This window comes from Schistocerca americana, chromosome 2 (genome assembly GCF_021461395.2).
Source record: "Schistocerca americana isolate TAMUIC-IGC-003095 chromosome 2, iqSchAmer2.1, whole genome shotgun sequence".
NCBI classification, from domain to species: domain Eukaryota; kingdom Metazoa; phylum Arthropoda; class Insecta; order Orthoptera; family Acrididae; genus Schistocerca; species Schistocerca americana.
The window spans coordinates 470,659,198-470,678,694 of NC_060120.1; the positions used below are offsets into that span (position 1 = coordinate 470,659,198).

Sequence of the window (19,497 nt, forward strand, 5' to 3'; positions counted from 1 at the left end):
CAAGAAACACGGCATCTACCTAGTAACCTAGTAACTTCTTCAACAGTCTGTGGTGCATTTACCCATCGGCATCTCCCAGGAGCATTGCCCAAATAGCCAGTTAATTCGAACTCTCGAATTATGTTCTTCAACCCCAGTTGGGAAAGAGGACCTCTCCATATTCCTTTAATGCGCCGATACTAGCGAAGATCCGCAGTACTGTTGCTGTCGTTTTGGTTAAACAGCTTTACGAGTAAAATCCTGCTTACGATGATTGTTTACAACTGTTAGCACGCTGATGCTTGTGTTTCAAGCCAACGTCGCCGTGCCAGTACCGGCGCCTAACGGCAAGTCATGACACTAACTGGTAGCGCACAGTCTGAACATCATTCCTATGAAGTAGGGTACCCATGCGGTAAACAGGTTTCCGTCTACACTGTCTCAGTTTAAATTTGATTGTAACCACCTATTACAACTCAGTGCCATGGTCAAAACATCAGTGATGTGAAAGCTCTACTTTAGGATGTAACGGCGCTGCAACATCCTGTCCACGAGCTTCACTCTTTTCGTCTCTCCTTCTGTTTCCCTCCTCCAACGCTTATGTCCACCTCTTCTCTCTCTCTCTCTCTCTCTCTCTCTCTCTCTCTCTTTCTCTCACTCTCTCACTCTGTCTCTCCCCACTCTACAACCAGACCTATTGCTTTAAACAGGTGAGGGAACGTCCACAAATACGCGACCTCAAAATGGGGAGGGAAGTATCCTGCAAAATCTCACCAGATCTCATCTTCAGGAGAGGAGGGGGGGGGGGGGGGGGGGGGGAGGGGGAGAGACAGGAAAAACTCATGTCAACTTTTAAACTCACGGAATGTAGATTAATATATGTTACAACATTTTGTTTTATAAAATTAATCCCGAGCATAGACTATGTTAAACTCCACAAGACTCTAAATGGCTTCTCTGAACTGAAAGTCATGCCTTACACGTGTGCGTGACGAGATTCCCAGATTTGAAAGAAGTGCCACACACTAATCAGAATATATTCAGAGGGTTCTGTGCCACGCTGGTCGAAATCACTGCGTGTCAGGCAGTGTGTCAGTCGTGATATTCTGCAACACATATAAAGCCGATGTTATTATGTTCAACATGAATTTTTATCAAAACTTTTACTATGTGAGTGTTAAGCGAGATGCCGAAATGTCGAAACACATGTGCGAGCAAGAAGTTAATAGTATGTGGAAGCAAACTAAGTTCAGCAACAAGAATCCTCTTAGTGATCATATACACTAAAAGATTGAAAAGCCACGTAATCATACGGATCGAAGGAAGTTACAGACAATATTGTTAAAATGGTTTAAATGGCTCTGAGTACTATGGGACTTAACTTCTGAGGTCATCAGTCCCCTAGAACTTAGAACTACTTAAATCTAACTCACATCCATGCCCGAGGCAGGATTCAAACGTGAGGCCGTAGCGGTCGCGCGGTTCCAGACTGTATTGCCTAGAACCGCTCGGCCACAGGCCGGCTGACAATATTGACTTTCATGTACAAAGTAGGTAAAGGTTCAATGACATTTAGGTATGCAATACATCAAACAAGTTTTAATTTTTTGGGATCAAAATAGTTAATACGGATCGAAGGAAGGTACAGACAATATTGTCTTTTCATGTGCAAAGTAGGTAAAGGTTCAATGACATTTAGGTATGCAATACATCAAACAAGTTTTAATTTTTTAGGATCAAAATAGTTAATATTATTTTCGTGGAGCCTTTTTGTCCTTCTGTCTCAGTCTCTCTCTTTCTCTCTCTCTCTCTCTCTCTCTCTCTCTCTGACTGAACTCTACACATGGTTCGCATGTTTAAAATAAAATGTTCTTAATCACACGTTGAAAATACTGTTTAATACACTTTCTAAATGAAACATGTTTTTATTAAAGTGTTTTAATCATCGTTTACAAGAAATTTCAAAAAACTGCTTTTTACATACTTTTAGGATATCTCACATGAGAGATAGGGGGATCCCATCACATCTCACCAAATTTCACCAAGGGAGAGGGAGGGCTGTTGGAAATCGAAGTACAACAACGAAACACCCAACGTAGATTTTATCACACTGTAGTTTTGTGTTTATTTAGTCAGCAGACAGTGTTGCTGGCTCTCTGGTAGACGAGCGTGTGCATGGAGTGGGCGGGCAGCGACAGCGACGCCTCTCCCAGCTGGGGGTCCGACACCACCACGGAGCGCCGCGTCTCCTGCCTGACAACACACAGACAACGGAGTCAGCACAGTGGCGGATTTACATGTAGGCCTACTAGGCACGGGCCTAGGGGCGGCACCTTAAGGGGGCTCTGTACTCATTTTAACCTTTTACGTTTTAAAATAACTGCACTTACAAACGGAAAATTTTTTTAATATAGTTAAACAACTTGCTAGTTCAAATTCGACAGTACAAGCTTGGAAATAAACATGTTTACTTGGTGAGTAAATGGAAATTTAGCATTGGGTTTCTATTTTGTATCATTTTAATGATTGTTCAAAATGTTTTGAAGTAAGCTGTCAGGACGGCAATCTACAATACAATGTTTGAAACGTTATTATTCCGAGAATGTTGTCGGCTTCTACTTAACCCTACCATATTTTCCAAGTGAAAATACCGGGACCCCAGAAATGCTGGGATAAACTCATCAGCAGTTTCTTAAATACTGTAACATGTGTGGGTCTCAGTATGTCAAACCTGACACTACTTAAATTTCTTGTAGAAATTACGAGCAAGTGTCAAGTCAACCCTCAATTATCGTAATTAATTTGAAAGCTCTGTGGTCTTCAGTATCTGAGCTTTGATTTAATGACACCCTTTTAACAAAACGTGTTGATACTGGGAATGTTTTACATTTTTAAACACATGTTTATACGAAAAGAACATAACCAGAATATCTGATAATGTGTGAAATACGCTTCACAACAGTTTAAAAATTTTATTTTATTCACTTCGTTACGTTTTGGCAAAAAATACGAATAAAACCAACTTTCGTTCATCTCATTCATTGTGCTGCAGCCTGCACGATATCAAAGTTCCCACTCTGTGCAATAGAATAGTACGCGACATTACAAATTTTGTATTAAACTTCTTAACTAAGATTTTTCGTCGAGTAAAGGTGCAAATGGCTCTGAGCACTATGGGACTTAACATCTATGGTCATCAGTCCCCTAGAACTTAGAACTACTTAAACCTAACTAACCCAAGGACATCACACACATACATGCCCGAGGCAGGATTCGAACCTGCGACTGTTGCAGTCGCACGGTTCCAGACTGTAGCGCCTAGAACCGCTCGGCCACCCCAGCCGGCTAAAAAGCTTTGTGCTGATGTGCGGTGTAGTACGATTGGAACTGGATAGTCTTTCTTTCTCTCCTTTTACAATTTTTATCTTTTGTTTTGACTGTCGCTTGACAATTTTGTAAGTGCCTTAACGTGAACAACAGTGAAGAAAACAACCGTGCACAATTAAGTGGGGCAGCATTTCGAAAATGATCGAAGGAAGGGCGAGAACGAGAAGTAAATGTTCCAAGACCACTTGGTAGAGTAGATAAATTTTTCGCAAAAAATGTTGCTAGTTCAACTACGAGTTCAAGTAGTACGGGGGATGTTCCTGGAACTGCAGTTGTTGTAAAATAAGTAAATACAGACGAAACAACAGCTGAAAATGAAGAAAAGCAAATTGTTCGTGATTCGAGTTTCACGAAAAACTAAGTGTCGAGTCAGACATCACAAAAAGAAATAACCTCGTTAGTGATGATCCTGCAGAATGGTGTGTCAATGAGCCAACAAACGACATTCTCTTAAAACGTGGCATTGATCAAAATTGTAACGGGGATTTTTCTAATTCAAGAGGATCAATAGGCGATAAAACCACATATTTGAACAAAAATGTATTTTACTGTAAAGTTTTAAATGGGGAATCAACTTTGCTTGATTTTCTAGTATACGTACTCCTGTAGCACCGGTGCTGTTTCTTGTGCACAATGTAAATTCTTTGGAGATAAGGCCGCGATTGCTACTAATGGTATTGCAGATTGGAAAAATATTTCTAATATTTTATCTCATCATGAGAATTCACTTGAACACAAAAATTCTGAGTTGTCACTCTTAACAAGAAAACAGTCACTTGGAATGATAGATAACCATTTCGAGTCATATGTCGAGACAGAAAAAATAAAAAGGGTGCTTTCAGCAGTGAAGAAGCTAACAAGTCGTGGGCTTCCCCTAAATGGACACGTTGAAAGATTCCACTCATTACATAATGGTCATTTTATGATGTCTCTTGAACGTATAGCCGAGTTTGATCCTTTTCTCACAGAACACATTGAACGATTGGAAATCCACGGCTAAGACATACAAGTTATCTTTCCTCAACAATTTGTGATGAAACAATAGAGCATCTTTCTGAATAAATGAAAAGAAATATCATAAGTGAAATAAAACACGCCAAAAATTCTCTATAATAGTAGATTCTACTATGGACGCTTTACATACTGATTTGTTATCTTTCATATTAAGTTATGTGAACGAGACTGATGAACCTCTTGAACGTTTCCTTCTGTTTTTACCAAACCTGGGACACAAGTCAGAAAACTTAGCTGAGGCCATACTAAAAGTCATGTCTATAAATTCCGTTGATATTACTGACTGTAGAGGCCAGTCATACGGCAACGCAACAATATTCCAGGGACCTACACTGGTTTGCAGACATGCATTAAAGAACGAAATCTGGAAGCGCATTATGTGCCTTGTGCAGCACATTCTTTGAATTTAGTCGGCACCAGTGCTGCAAGCTGTTGTCGGGAACCACGTTCATTTTTCAATGTAGTGCAAAACCTTTATAATTTTTTTTTCTGCTTATACACAGAGCTGGGATAAACTTCTTTCTTTCATGAAACCAGAAAGCAAAATGGTAAAAATTTTATCAAAAACACGTTGGGTTGGTCAGCAAGAGAGGAAGCGTGTGCACGTCTATATGAAAACTGGGAGGGCGTTATCAAATCCCTCACACATATTACCAATAATACGTTTGAAAAACCACTTGTGCGAAATAAGCCTTCAGCTTTATTGAATCAACTCAGCAGACTACAAACGGTATTTATGATGACAATTTGGAAGGACATACTCCAGAGATTTAATAGCGTAAATCTGAAACTGCAAAGTGTAAAAAATTGTTACTGAAATCGTATATAAATTATATGAATCTCTTGTAGGATTTATTGCATCTATTCGTGGCATGTTCGACTGTTATGAAAATAAATCCACGGAGACTGCGACTGATATAGACTGTGAATGCACCTATAAAAGATCACGTAAACACAAACTTCATGATGACGAAGAAGCGGACTCTGACGAAGTTTTTCTGACTGGAAGGGAAAAATTTAGTCGAAACATTTCTCCCAGTACTCGACAACTCGTACGCCGAATTAGTGAGGAGGAAGAAAAGCTATAGATCACTGTTGGACTCCTTCACAGTTTTCAGTAACCCTAAGAACAGTTCACCTGACGATATTGCTGAACGTGCAGCAAAACTCCAAGCGTCATACGACACAGATCTAGAGCCTTCCTTCCCTCGTGAATGTGTACATTCCGCGGAACTTTTGAAATTTTTTGATATTAGTGATATACCAGTCGAAATGCGTAATTTTTACGAAAAGAGAGGTTACAGTCCATGTTTCCGAATGTTGACATTGCTCGTAGAATTTTTCTATGTATGGCCCTTACAAATTGTTCAGCAGAACGCTCGTTTTCGGCTCTTAAAAGACTGAAATCGTACCTACGTTCTACGTAGAGGGATTGAATTCCTTGTCTATTCTTCACACCGAAGCTGTCCTCCTAACTGATAACCGTCTGAACTATGAAGATATTATCAACGAGTTTTCTGCCATCAAAGCCAGATGCAAACTTTGCTGAATGGTGAGTCTGTATATGTATTCATACTAGTTTTAAAAATTTAAGATTATAATGTGATTTTTATTATAACTTAGAGTACGTTCATTGGATTTACAAACTACGTATTAGGTGTTTATTTTACAACTGCCGACGGCAGAACGCAGAACTCTTCCTTGTTTACGTGCAGACATGACCGAAGACGCTCTACAATACTAAACAATACCCGAATGACCCAGGCCACCCTGCGCTGTACAGTCAAGTCATACTGATACTGCAGTATACTACGACTGATGCGTATTCTTGGCGTCTGCTGACATGTATAGTTCCCGCGGAAATATACGTTATCGGAGAGTATGTTCAGGTGAAAAGGTGTTAATAAATAACGTAGTTCAGTTGTGTCGATAAATACGTAGAAGCTTTGCTAATACCTGTGGAAAGAGCTATGTTGAGAGCGGTAGCTGCTGTAGTGAGCCCTTACCTGGATTAAAGGTACTGTGAACACTTATTAAGCAGCCTCTAGCTACACAGACCTTAATGCTTTACACGTTAAATATTAGATTGCAAAACAAATTTGATTTTTCCGCGGTAATTTGTAAAAGTATGTAATAGGAATTCCAGTTCTGTGTTTGTTCGTCTGTATTTAGTTATTAGTTCGTGCACCAAAATCTCTAAAAATGGTTCAAATTGCTCTAAGCACTATGTGACTTAACATCTGAGGTCATCAGTCCCCTAGACTTAGAACTACTGAAACCTATCTAACCTAAAGACATCACACACATTCATGCCCGAGGCAGGATTCGAACCTGCACCCGTAGCAGCAGCGCGGTTCCGGACTGAAGTACCTAGAACCGCTCGGCCACAACGGCTGGCACTAAAATCTCTATTTCATTTTCATTTCTTACGCTTTTCTATAGATTCATGTATTAACAGCGAATGTGTTTTTCTTATCTGCTGCACATTCAAGTTATTAAATCGTAAAACGACGGTTTAATATTAATTTTGAACGCTTCTCTGTAAAAGAACGTATTAATTTCTGTTTTATGACATGTTCGCTTCAATTTTTAGAGAGAAACACAACTTTTTTACTTTCATTTTCAGCGGTTTCGTGTAAAATAACATATTAAAAGTGAATGTATAACAAAAACTCGTTCTCTTCTACATGCTCCGCTAAATTTTTAGGCCACAAAAGAAAAGCTGTGTTCGTTTCTGTTGTTTTTCGACAGAAGAATGTGTTAACACAATGCAGTTTTAAGTTTGTTTTATCCACCGCCGTACACCAAGTACAGTTCAGCACCATATTACATTTTGATTGGGCGCAACTAGACCGCTGACGCGTCCTTCAGAACAACGAATAGCGGAGCACAGAAACAGCTCCACCCAAAACGGCAACGGCAAAGGGATTGGGTAGTAGTTAGTATTTAAAACATGTTTTCTGTGTGTGTGTGGGGGGGGGGGGGGAGGGGGGGAAAGAGGGGGGGCGGGCAGGGGAATGTGGTGTGACTAGGGGCACAAAATGTTTAAGTCCGCCACTGGGTCAGCACACAGCCTGCCATGCAAACAGAGAGGCGTAGCAACGGGGCACAGCTGCAACATGTACTGCTGCTCACTCCTGCATTTTATCTTCAGCCCCAGGAACCACATGACACCTGCTGAAAGACAACGGTATAATCTGGTGCGAGATGGGTCCAAATCCGTTCATGTAATTGTTAAACATAGTCGTTTCCGCTGACGCTTCATAAAAATTGTTTCATTTTTTATGTATTGAGATTGCAATTTTGAGTAGTGCTCATCTTCACGCAGCTAAAAACATTTCACATATCAGTACATACAAAATACTAGAAACCTGCAATTCTCAAATGCAAATACGCACACATCCACAAAGTCTCCCGGTAGTCTTTTTGTCCAGCGAGTAGGGATAGCAACCAAGTCGCAGAGAGCACAAATAAAGACAAAATGAGCTAAAGACCGCGGTGAAACATATTTCTCTCGTTCGTGAGTCTTCAATTTTCTACTGTCAGAGCACTTTTAGGGCATTTTGGTTTTGCAATTCAAGCCTCTTCTCGCGTAGTTTTCCGCCTAGCTCGCCCATAACATTTTAGTCACATTGGCCTGTTACTTTGCGGTAGGGGAACTCGACTTTTCTGATGCATGGACAACGACTCCGTCCTTCTGGCTTGACTGATGTTTCATTTGCGACAGCAAATAGTAGTTGAACGTATGATCCACAGCGGCAAATGGTGCTCAAAACTAGTTGGATTCTTTTAAAAAACGACCCAAGCTTTGCTTCAAAATTCGTTTTCGCATGCACTTTTGGTTAACATTAAGTAAACGCACAACCAATTATTATTATTTACGTACAAAACACCAAAAATGTTCTTCTTGTAAGCCTGTAGCCCGTAAACGCCTGCAAATGGCCTCCAAGTAGCCGAACATACCCAATTCCAGTCGATGGTTGGTTCAATTGCACCCGCGGACTCAGTGCACTCCATGTAAACGAAGCCCACATCATTACTGAACCATCACCAGCTGGCACAGTGACTTAACAATGTCGGTCCATGACTTTGTGGAGTCTGTGCCGCACTCGAACCATATCATCTGGTCTAACCAAGTGAAACCGGGACTCATACGACCAGGCCACGGTTCTCCAGTGGTCTTAGGTGCAACCTATATGGTCACGAGTCCAGAAGAGGCGCTGCAGGTTATCTCATGCTGTTAGCAAAGGCACTCGCGTCGGTCGCCTGCTGCCATAGCCCATTAACGCCAAATTTCGCCTCACTGTCCTGAGGGATACGTTAGTCGTACTTCCAACTTTCATTTCTGCGGTTGTTTCACACAGTGATGCTTGTCTGTTAACACTGACAACTCTATGCACACGCTGCTGCTCTCGTCCATGGTTAGAGGTAATGCCTAAAATTTAGTATTCTCGGCAGGCTGTTGACATTCTGGATTTTGGAATACTGAATTCCCTAACGATTTCCGCGGTTAAAGTCTGTTAATTCCTGTCGTGCGGCGATCACTATGTCGGAAACCTTTCCAAATGAATCACCTAAGTTCAAATAAAAGCTCTGCTAATGCACTGCCCTTTGATTACTTGTTTACGCGATACTACCGCCATCTGCATATGTGCAGTCGCTATCCCGTGACTTTTGTCACCTCGGTGTACTTTTCACTTTTCCAGAGTTTACATGCATGGTTGCAGTATTGGGAAGGCGTTCATGAGAGTCTATAAAAAGCCCTCTAGAGCTAGACACAAGCACACATACAGCAAGAACCATCGAGAATGAATCGTTCACTGTACATCCGAATACGTGGTGATTTGAAATTTCGTGGCAGATTAAATCTTGGTGCAGGACCGATGCTTGCAGATAGAACCTTTGGAAGGTAGGGGAGAGGTAAGGGCGGAAGTTCAGCTGAGAGGGTGGGACGCGATCGTGCCCAGGCAGCTCAGTGGGTAGAGCACAGCCCGCTAAAGGTCAAGGCTCCGAGTTCGAGTCTCGGTCTGTCACAGGGTTTTAATCCGCCAGAAATTTTCAGTGGGAATCATATTTAAGAGGTCATTAAGCAATAAGGAATCTCTACTTCAAAATGAGAATTGTTTACAGCAATGTGTTGTCAGCAAGATAAATTCAAAAATTAAAAGTCCCGACTGTCAGTTCTAAATGTTACGTCATTGAGAACTGGATAGGATCTTTTATAGTCAGCGGCTTTCAAGAACTATTTTGTAATTAATAATGAAAACTATGTAATACATACACAGTAAAAGTAAAGTTCCAACCCACTATCCTGTCTCCACAATTAGCGATTACTATGTAACTTACAAGATAACCCAGTGTGAGACAACGCTCAGTATCTTATATTTGCTGTGCGCAGAGTTACTTAGGCATTACGTGCGAAGGACTCAACGGAGCTAACGATGAGAGAGGCCAACCACGGGCGATAAGAGTCACACGCGACTCTGATATTCCTAAAGGCCATCAGCACAGGCCGAGTGGTATTCGCCACGCAGCTACGTACTTCGTATGTAAACGGGTTATCACAACGCTACATATGGACTACTCGGACTATTCGTGTGCCACCTGGTTATTTAGTGTACTCTAGGCCTTTCCTGCTGAGTAGGATTCTTCCTTTCCTTATTCTCCTTCCAGTTTATTTTTCTATCTCAAAAAAATGTTCAGATGGCTCTGATCACTATGGGACTTAACATCTGAGATCATCAGTACCTTAGACTTAGAACCACTTAAACCTAACTAACCTAAGGACATCACACACATCCATGCCCGAGGCAGGATTTGAATCTGCGACCGTAGCAGCAGCGTGGTTCCTGGCTGAAGCGCCTAGAACCACTCGGGCACAGCGGCCGGCTATCTCAAAAAAGAAAGGTGAAAAATTGGCGTTGTCCTAATGGTCTTGTCTCTGAACTTTTGTTCCAGTGTATTATGCAACGAAACTGAAACCAAAGTGTCGAAGACAGCAAGAGTAATGAGATTACGCGTGCTGCACAATACCATAATGAAGTCTTTCCATTTACTGGGACGTTAAACGTAGGTAGTCTCAACACATTATATCTACAGCACACAAACAGTCTTCCACAAAATTACGTAAGTGCCTTCCCATTTCGAAACAGTATTATTTACAGGTGCACCACTGTCTAAGTCCCATAGTGCTCAGAGCCATTTGCACCACTGTCTGTTTGCATTAAATTTCGTACCGATAAAATGTTTCTGGTGTCTACTAAGCCAATGATAGTTCTTGTAACTCTTACTAAAGACAGTTCTTCGTATTAATACCCCCCAGAACCGCACATAAGGACTGTGGGCCCATGTGACAATATGTAGTAAGAATGGTCAATCTGTCGGTACCAGCTAATCTGGACGGGGCATAACTTCTGACACTTCTCAGTTTAGTTACAGTGATAGCAACAAGCCAATTATAATGGTCAATGCAGAGTATAGGTTTAACTATTCTCTAGTCACAAAATCTTGTACCATATAATCTAAATCATGTAGCTTTATTAATACAGTAACGTACAACCCAGTTGGTGTCCTGCATATGACTTTCAGACTGGAAATGTATGTCCACCATTTTGTGGAACTCCGGTTTGCGTCAGCATCTAAGTAAACCACGTGTATGTAAAAGCTAAATATATACTGCATTTCTTATTAGTTTTGTCAGATAGATACAAGGGAGAGAGTAAACTGACTTCTGTCGGAAATTGAGTGTACAAGACAGAGCGGCTATAAAGGATGTTAGCGTTATACGTGCAAATACTTATACTGATGTCAGTGTACTGAATATAATTTCATCGGTATTTGCTTCATTTGTAGACTAATAACTATAGCTATTACGAGTAGTATCTTTATAGGTTGGTTAGTATCTCAAAGCACATGTGGCAAGCGGGAGCCATTAATGCTTATTTTCCCATGTGTAGCAGGTCAGGTGTTGAAACGTGGACGCCTGGACGCTAATCGGTTAGTCTATACTGACAGACATAGCTCACTTAGTGGTGCAGCTACGACCGTGCAGAAAATATAGAGTAGTTAATTAGGTGACGTGCCTGTGGGAAGACCGTTAGACGCACAGAGAAAACAACTAATACATTGGAATGGGTACATATTAAGGTTCCAGTGATCACAATATCTGCGATTTTACCTCTAACATCCAATTTGTACCCAGATCTAATGTTAGCGACGTTACTGTGGTGTAGAGCCTCGGGAAAACAGTAAGTGAAATTACTTGTAGTCATTTGAAAGTAAATGATAAGGATACAAATTAGTGTACAAAACATTGGTCGGACCTCATATTCATGCAATGCAGAAAACTTCTGGTGCAGCTATAATTCAGCGGGTCACGATAGGGAAATAGGGACCAAGACTCGGTTTTCATGGGCCAGTTGCTGGGCAGAGCTCGAGCACGGGTACAGTACCATCGCGTGTCCACAGCTCGTGCTCAAGTGGCTAACGTTGCTGCCTCTGGATCACGGGGTCCCGGGTTCGATTTCCGGACGTGTTGGGGATTTTCTCTGCCAGGGGACTGGGTTTTTGTGTTGTCTTCCTCCTCCACATCATCGCCATCTTCATTCGTGACAGTGGTAGACTGGACTACGTAGAAAACTGGAGTGTGAAAAAAACTGGGACTTCGTATGGGCGCTGACAACCGAGCAGTTGAGCTCCCCACAAACCAAACATCATCAACACAGAACATCGCTATGAGTGGTGTAACCAACGCCGTCATTGGTCGATGGAGAATTAGGGGTCGATTTTATTGGATGGTGTGGCTGCGTGGATCTGTCGGAAGCACCTATAAAAAGTATGTACCTGATTCCGTTGAGGCTAAATTCGGTGGGAGTGGTGTGATGATATGTCTCTATTCGTTCTGGTTACGATTTAGACTATTAATTTCAGCCGATAAAAATTAGCGAACGTGTTTATTATATACATTTTTAGGTTATAGTGTCCTTCCCACAATGCGACAATGTCCGGAAATGGTAACTATACTACAATGCCACTGCCCACGAAACAGGAAGAATCACTGTATATCGTGGGACGCAGATTATCGAGTGAATTTACTGCAATGTCCTGTTCAGAGCAGTGAACATGAACCAAACACCTACGTCGGCCTGACTGTCGGTAGAGGTATGTTACCATTATCATTAATATAATCGGATAGTTAAGACGTCGCAAACGCACACATACTAGTTGTTTTTTGGTGCATTTTTTTCAAATGACATGTTTCGGGCTCTGCCAATCATCAGATTTTCTGGTGTAAGCAATATAAAAAATAATTAGTTATAGATTTTTTTAAAACACCAAATGTTGACAAGAAAGTGCAAAATCGAACTATGTGTCAGGACCAATACACACCATTTCATAACAAAAATAACTTTGACAGTTTGTTCTTTACTCATACATTCACGAACCAAAAGATGTGACATAATTTAAACTTGGAAAATGGGAACGTTGGTCGTGAGGTCTACGAAAAACTGTGGATTTTTTAATGAAAATAATATTGTAGAAGTTAAAAAGTATCTTATTAAATATGCCAATGAAATTAGATCAAAGGTTGCCAATAGCGACGCCCTCCTTGACACAAGTTGGAAGAAAAAACGACTTATAATGATGAATGCTAAAAACCTATTCTGAAATCCCAAATTTAGTTACATGAACTGCAGATGCCTATACGCCCGGTAGCGATTGCCTGTCAAGGTTCCTATTATTTTGTTAACAGGAAATATACATTTAAGAATAGTTATGACATGGTACAGCATTTGAACAACATTACTCTGCCAAAAATGCCATCCTTATGTCTTTTCATATAAAAAAAAGTTGTACACAAGCATACCAATAGAAGAAACACTCACGATTGTTTATGCATATAGAACACAGCTTATCAAAACTACAAGGCTTGCGCTTTCTTTTAATTTTTCGCGTTCAACGGAAAAACTTTCTTTCAGGAAGATGGTCTGCCTATGGGTTCGATGCTGTCAGGGACTTTATTGGAAATATTTATTAATAATCTGGAAAATATTTTTTTATGTCCATAGGGAATTGTGTCAAGAAAAAATCATTGTGCATTACAGATATGTGGATGTCATTATCGTTGCCGATAATGATAAAGAAACAGAACATGCACCCCAGAAATTAAAATTCATGCAAGAAAATATTAAGTTTTCGACTGAATCTGAAAAGAAAGGGGCCATTAGTTTTTTAGATATACAAATAACCAGAGCAAATTCACAGATCAAACTAGGTATTTTTCGGAAACCAGCATTATCAGATTTTATCATCCTGATAGATCCTTGCCACCCTGAAGACCAAACAATGTGATTTTTTTGTATATATGTTCCAGAGTTTAGCAAAGAGTGATTTGGGCAAGGATTCGTTAAATAAGGAAATCGGGAAGTTGTACAGATCGGTCTCTCAAATGGGTACGATGAAGCTAATATTAGGAGCCTAGTTGAAAAAGTTTTTCCTAAAGTTTCCCCAGACAAAATAGAAGGTAAAGAAGATGAAAAGCACTTCGCCTTAAGGTTTTTTGGACCGGTGTCACAAAAGACTGCAAACTTGTAAAAAAAATGTTTAACGTTCAGTTAGCATTCCAGACAGTTAACAATTTGGGGAACTTGTTGAGGCACAGTCTAGAACTCGTGCAAAATAAATTTCGTAAAACAGGAGTATGTAAACTGAAGCGCGGATCATGTGAATGTTTTTACGTGGGACAAACAGGGTGAGAGTTCAAAACGAGGTTTAAGGGGACATTGTATGTCCTATGTCACCAATGTTAAATTATCGAATTTTGTGATCCATTCTCTTGGAAACTTTTTAAGACACCAAATTACAATTTTCCATGACTATTGAATGCACCTTTCTAGATACACTTAACTAGAATTATTACTAAAATTGTATCTATTTTTTTCACAATACTCTATTTTTGACAGAATTTTGTAAATAAATGAACACAAAAACAAAACAACTCAGAATATTTTAATTATTCTACTTCCATATGTGTTGAATCTCTCTCTTGGTATGGTATGAAAATTTCATGTCTCTACCATCATTACTTTTTTCATTTATTGCAAGAAATGTAGTTCAGAGATATTGAGGTTTAAAACTTTTTTTATTACAAATACTTATAAAGACTTACATTTCTGCGTGCTTTATACACTATAATTGCTCTGGCCCATAGTCTGTGTCTTCTTCAGTGTCACAACAGCCTAGTGCTTCCGTCCTCCTTATCTTTCTTGCTTCTTTTGTTATTTGCTGAGCAGCTAACTCTGCTTCACGTACACGAAGATCATCCAGTTCCCGCAGTCCTTTATGTGTGTTCGGTCCAAATCTTATTCCTAACTTCTCCAGAGACTTAAATCTTTCATAGTTTCCACCATTAAAAGTAATTACAGCCCTAGATACTGCTAACTTTAGAGTCATAAGGTCAACAAATACATTGTTAGGCACTCGGCACCACACAACATTATTGAAGGCTCATTTAAATTCTGGGTCTTCCCGTGTAAACACTTCTTTAGTAGCTCAGGATTTTCCAAATCTCTGTAAATAGGTTTGATTGCCTCCATTACTGCCAAAGGAAGAGAATGTGTGAGTGTAAACTCACGCAGAGTGCCAGAAAATTTAGCTTGCCTATATTTACACCAAGTGTTTTGTGGAGGTGGACACAAAGCATGACATGGCTTTTCATCGGTTCATATTCGATGAAAGAAAGTGCTCCACACAGTTCTTTTCATCTTCTCTAAATTGTCACAGTTATTTCTAATAATAGCCTACGCTTAGTCACTTTATTTACGTATAAAAAGCAAAAGAAGGTAGCTTACTACAAAAATAGCAGATAATCACACTACTTTCAACGAAAACTATTATCAGAAACAAAGGACTGATTTGTTTATTCGTGATGCCAACTTCTGAGACATAGCAGTAAGCACAAAACAAAGCAATTCACAGCCTTCTAGGCTGTGTAGTTCCCAAGATATGACTGCTCAAATGTGGCAATATATGCGTAGCAACGAAATTTGACAGTCACACATCAACATTCAAAATATTATTTTAAGGTCTCACAATTGTCTTATTTTAATGTATTATACACCAAAATGTTCAGGAAAGTCCAAAGTACATTATGGAGTAGAAAACAGAAAATGTCAAATTTCAACGAACTTCACATACACTGTCCCCTTAAAGATCATGGGTATACAAACAGTAGTAGCGCATTAGGATTCTATTTAAAAGATGAAAGCCATACATCAGCAGAATTAAAAAGTAGCATGACAATTCTGCACTGAGACAGGAAGGGACACAATTTGGATATCTTGGTGGAATTGGAGAATACATCATTAGTGATTGGTAATTGTTTTTTTTAGTATTGTTGACGATTTGTTGTGAGAGTCACGTAAAAACTTTGATAACATTGGTAACCACATTTCTGAAATTGGGTGTACAGACAAGCACTTCTCCCTTTAGTATTTTTTTTTTGTTCCCTACCGTGGTTAGTGAATACAGTGTTTGTTAGGTTCATCAGTGGTTCAGGAGGAAAACGTCTCCGGAAGCGCAACGGCGTATTAGAACAAGTCCTTTTGGAATTATGATACGTTGTTTTCTTTCTAATACAAAAGGAATTTTGAACTTTGAAATGTATAGACTCTTCTGTACTGCTCTGATCAGTGAATCAAGACAAATTTTTCTGTAATTTTGATACTTTATCCTTTTAAGATAAATAAATATTTTAATATGTTGAAAGGCACAATCTCGTGCACATATATTACAGTGATGCTTCTTTGATTGTGCTTAAGTGCAGGCAGACAATAACCTTTACTTTTTTTATTTTTTACGTGCAGCCACAATAGTAGTATTTTTGTTGTCATTTTTAACTGTTCTAATGGGCAGTAAACATTTTGACTTGTGGATAGCCGCAATAATAAACCACAGGATGGGGCAAATGTCTTAATATTTTATAGTTGACAAACAGTCCACAAGTGTAATTGCAAATCTGAGCATATCCGTTTGTAATCTTCGACGAGTCATCTCTTTCCAAGACAAAATACTTTTTCAACAATTTTCTAAGATACTTTTTTGTGCTTTTTGCTACTGCGATGTGTATTTTAATATGCCTTTGTGCAGGCTTACATGTACTTTTCGTTATTATTGGTTATTGTTTTAATTTTTTGGTAAACATATCGGCATTTGCACAGCCGCTATGCCGTAAGATGGCGCCTTTTGCACTGCTTGATTTACCTAGCAGGTGTGAGCGCACTGAAGTAGCAGTTTTTCGTAGTCCTTCTCACGACCAACATTCCACTTTCCAAATTTAAATTATATGTCAGACCTTTTGATGCGTGAAGGTATGAGTCAGTAAAAAACTGTCAAAGTTATTTTTGCTATGAAATGGTATGTATTGGTTCTGGCATTTAGTTCGATTTTGCGCTTTCTTGTTAACATCTGGTGTTTTAAGAAAATGTATAACTATTTATCTGTTATATTAATTACACCAGGAAATCTGATGATGGGCAGAGCTCGAAAAATCTCATTTGGAATAAGAGCACCGAAAAACAACTAGTACCTGTTTGCGACTACTCAGCTTTCCTAAGATCCAGTCAATTATTGAACCTAACAACTAGAATGTGCTACTTTAATTTCCTCAAAAATCCAGCAACACTCACTCCACATGCTCACGTAAATAAGGATTCAAAGTATTGAATTTCCTCACTTTGAGAAGACCGAAGTACCTACCTGTTTTAGTTGCTAAAAGAGTTCAACAACCTAAACCGCATAAATATTTCGTTGTCTAAGATAGCCGGCTTCGACAGACTTTGCTCTCATCTTTAGGTCTTAAAAAAACCTTTTTGTTATGAAACGTGCCCATTTTACGTTGGACCCCACGCCAAGTTGTCATGTGGATTAAAATCAGCACATTACAAATGGCTTATCATAAAGAAAACCCTTTTGTAATATGCTGATTTTTGTCCACATGACAAATTGGCTTGAGGTCCAACGTAAACTGAACACATTTCATAAGAAAAATATTTTTTAAGACCTGAAGATGTCAGCAAAGCCTGGCGAAATTCTTTGTCTTAAATAAAGTATTATTTACAGTGAAAAGCCAAAACGTTATGACCAGTGCCCACTGCGTTGTTGGATGACGCCTGCGGGCACGTGACGCGGTAATAAAAGTATGTTTACCGGTGCAGACATGGACGGGGACGGGGGATCACCGTGGGGGAGATATGGACTGCAACTGGAGAAATCCGCTGAAATAAACGACTTTGACAATGGGCAGATTATTGTTACGCAGAACCTATGAAATAGTATCTCGAAAACGGTGAAGCTGGTCGAATAGTCACTTGCTGCTGTCCTGAGCATATACGGAAAGAGGTAGGACAGTGAAACTATCACTAGGCACTAAGTAGTTAGACGTCCACAGTTCTTCACAGAACGTGTGGTTCGGAAGCTTGTCTGCTCCGTAAAGTAGGGCAGATGGTTATCTGTGGCATCTCTGCTGAAAGAGCACTATGCTGGTGCACGCACAAGTGATTCGGGGCACCCTGTATATCGTACACTGTTGAACATGGAACTCCGCAGCAGACCAGCCCTACGACATCGTCAGTTACGATTGAAGCGGGCATAGGACCATCGGGATTTGGTCGTTGATTAATGGAGACGTGTCGGATCGTTAGTTAAATCACATTTATGCTACAATCCCCTCGATCCCCAAACGCCGTGATCGAGGTGAGAGGCGGCTCGAAACGTGCAGCGAGCCACGGAAGCAGGCTGGTGGTATCGGTATTGTGCTATAGGACACTTTTTCCTGCGCTTGCATGGGACGTCTGGTGGTAATCGAAGAAACGCTGACAGCTGCGAACCACCTGCATCCCAACATGCTTGATGTCTTCGCTAAAGGCGATGTCATCTTTCAGCTGTATAATTTTCCGTGTCTCGGAGCCAGAACAGTACAACAGTGGTTTGAGCCTCATTATAGCGAAATGACACTGATGTTTCGGTGACCAAATTCTCCAGATGTATATCGTGTGGAACCCAGCTGGATCGAGATCGGAGGCGATCATAGTGTATGCAAATCAGCTAGTCTTTATTTACGCAAATTACATGACCTGTGCATAGACATCTAATGCTATATAGGCCTACGTTCACAAACCTACCAACAAACTGTCGGATCCCTGATGCACACAGTCAGTGAAGTATTTCGTTCCAAAGACGGGCAAACAAGCTATTAAGCATGTGGTCATAACGTTTTGGCTCATCAGTGTAAGTGATCTAGACTGTTGAATTATTTCAGAAAGTTTCGAAACAGTTAGAATGACAGCCAGTTCCTTCCATCTGTCCGGCGTCAATAAGTGTGGGAAAGTAAAGGACCACAGCCAGCACATTGTGAAACCATACGGATTTGCGGACTGGGCCCCAGGCTACAGAGAGAGAGTTGCAACGTACTTGTTCTGCAGGACTATGACGACGTCATCCTGAGGCGTGAGGAAGGCGACGCCCTCGACGTCGGTGGAGTTGGCGTCTGAGTCCATCTGGAGGCTGACGCGCCGGGATCCGCGCGGCACGAAGCGCGAGAAGTGCGCGACGGCGTAGTACATGGGCTGCTTGTAGAACTCGTCCGCCGTCGCGTTAGCCACGATGGACGCGTCCGCGGGGTTGCTGCTCCAGTTGGGGCCGCCCTCAGTGTTCACCACCATGTTCCAGTCCTCCCAGCCTGATGTCCAGTGGTTCGTCACCTGCGCAACACACAGAACGCACCTCGCAACGGAGACCGTGACTGGCTGCAGCCCGTACCCGCATTACGGCAATAGGGGCTCCCAGCCGGATGAGGGCACAACTGGGTGAAGAGGTGCCCTGCTGATCATTGTCAAGCAACAACACTTGTATTTGTATCACGCCTGCAGTTTTATCGGAATTGGTTGGGTTCGTCTTGAAAATCAACCTGAGTTGCGCACATCGTAACACATCGAACACGAACTAAAATAGTTAGTCCTAGGCGAAGAGACGCCAGCACAGGTAAAACTACAGCTGCCGTCGGTTTTCAGAGGGATCCAACCTAACATTGATACATTCAGTCACAAAAAAATATTTATA

General features: G+C 40.7%; 1 protein-coding gene across 1 annotated transcript in view; it reads right to left on the reverse strand.

Annotated features, from left to right (window-relative positions):
* Nucleotides 1–1,890: 1,890 nt before the first annotated feature.
* Nucleotides 1,891–19,497, reverse strand: part of LOC124593732 (lysosomal acid glucosylceramidase-like) — a 172,485-nt gene continuing 154,878 nt past the window's right edge. Inside the window, exons 9-10 of the mRNA XM_047132062.1 lie at nt 18,850–19,139; nt 1,891–2,232 (exon numbers count right to left, since the gene is read on the reverse strand). Of these exons, the coding sequence (XP_046988018.1) occupies nt 2,112–2,232; nt 18,850–19,139 (411 nt within the window). The 3' untranslated portion in view covers nt 1,891–2,111. The remainder of the gene's footprint in view (nt 2,233–18,849; nt 19,140–19,497) is intronic.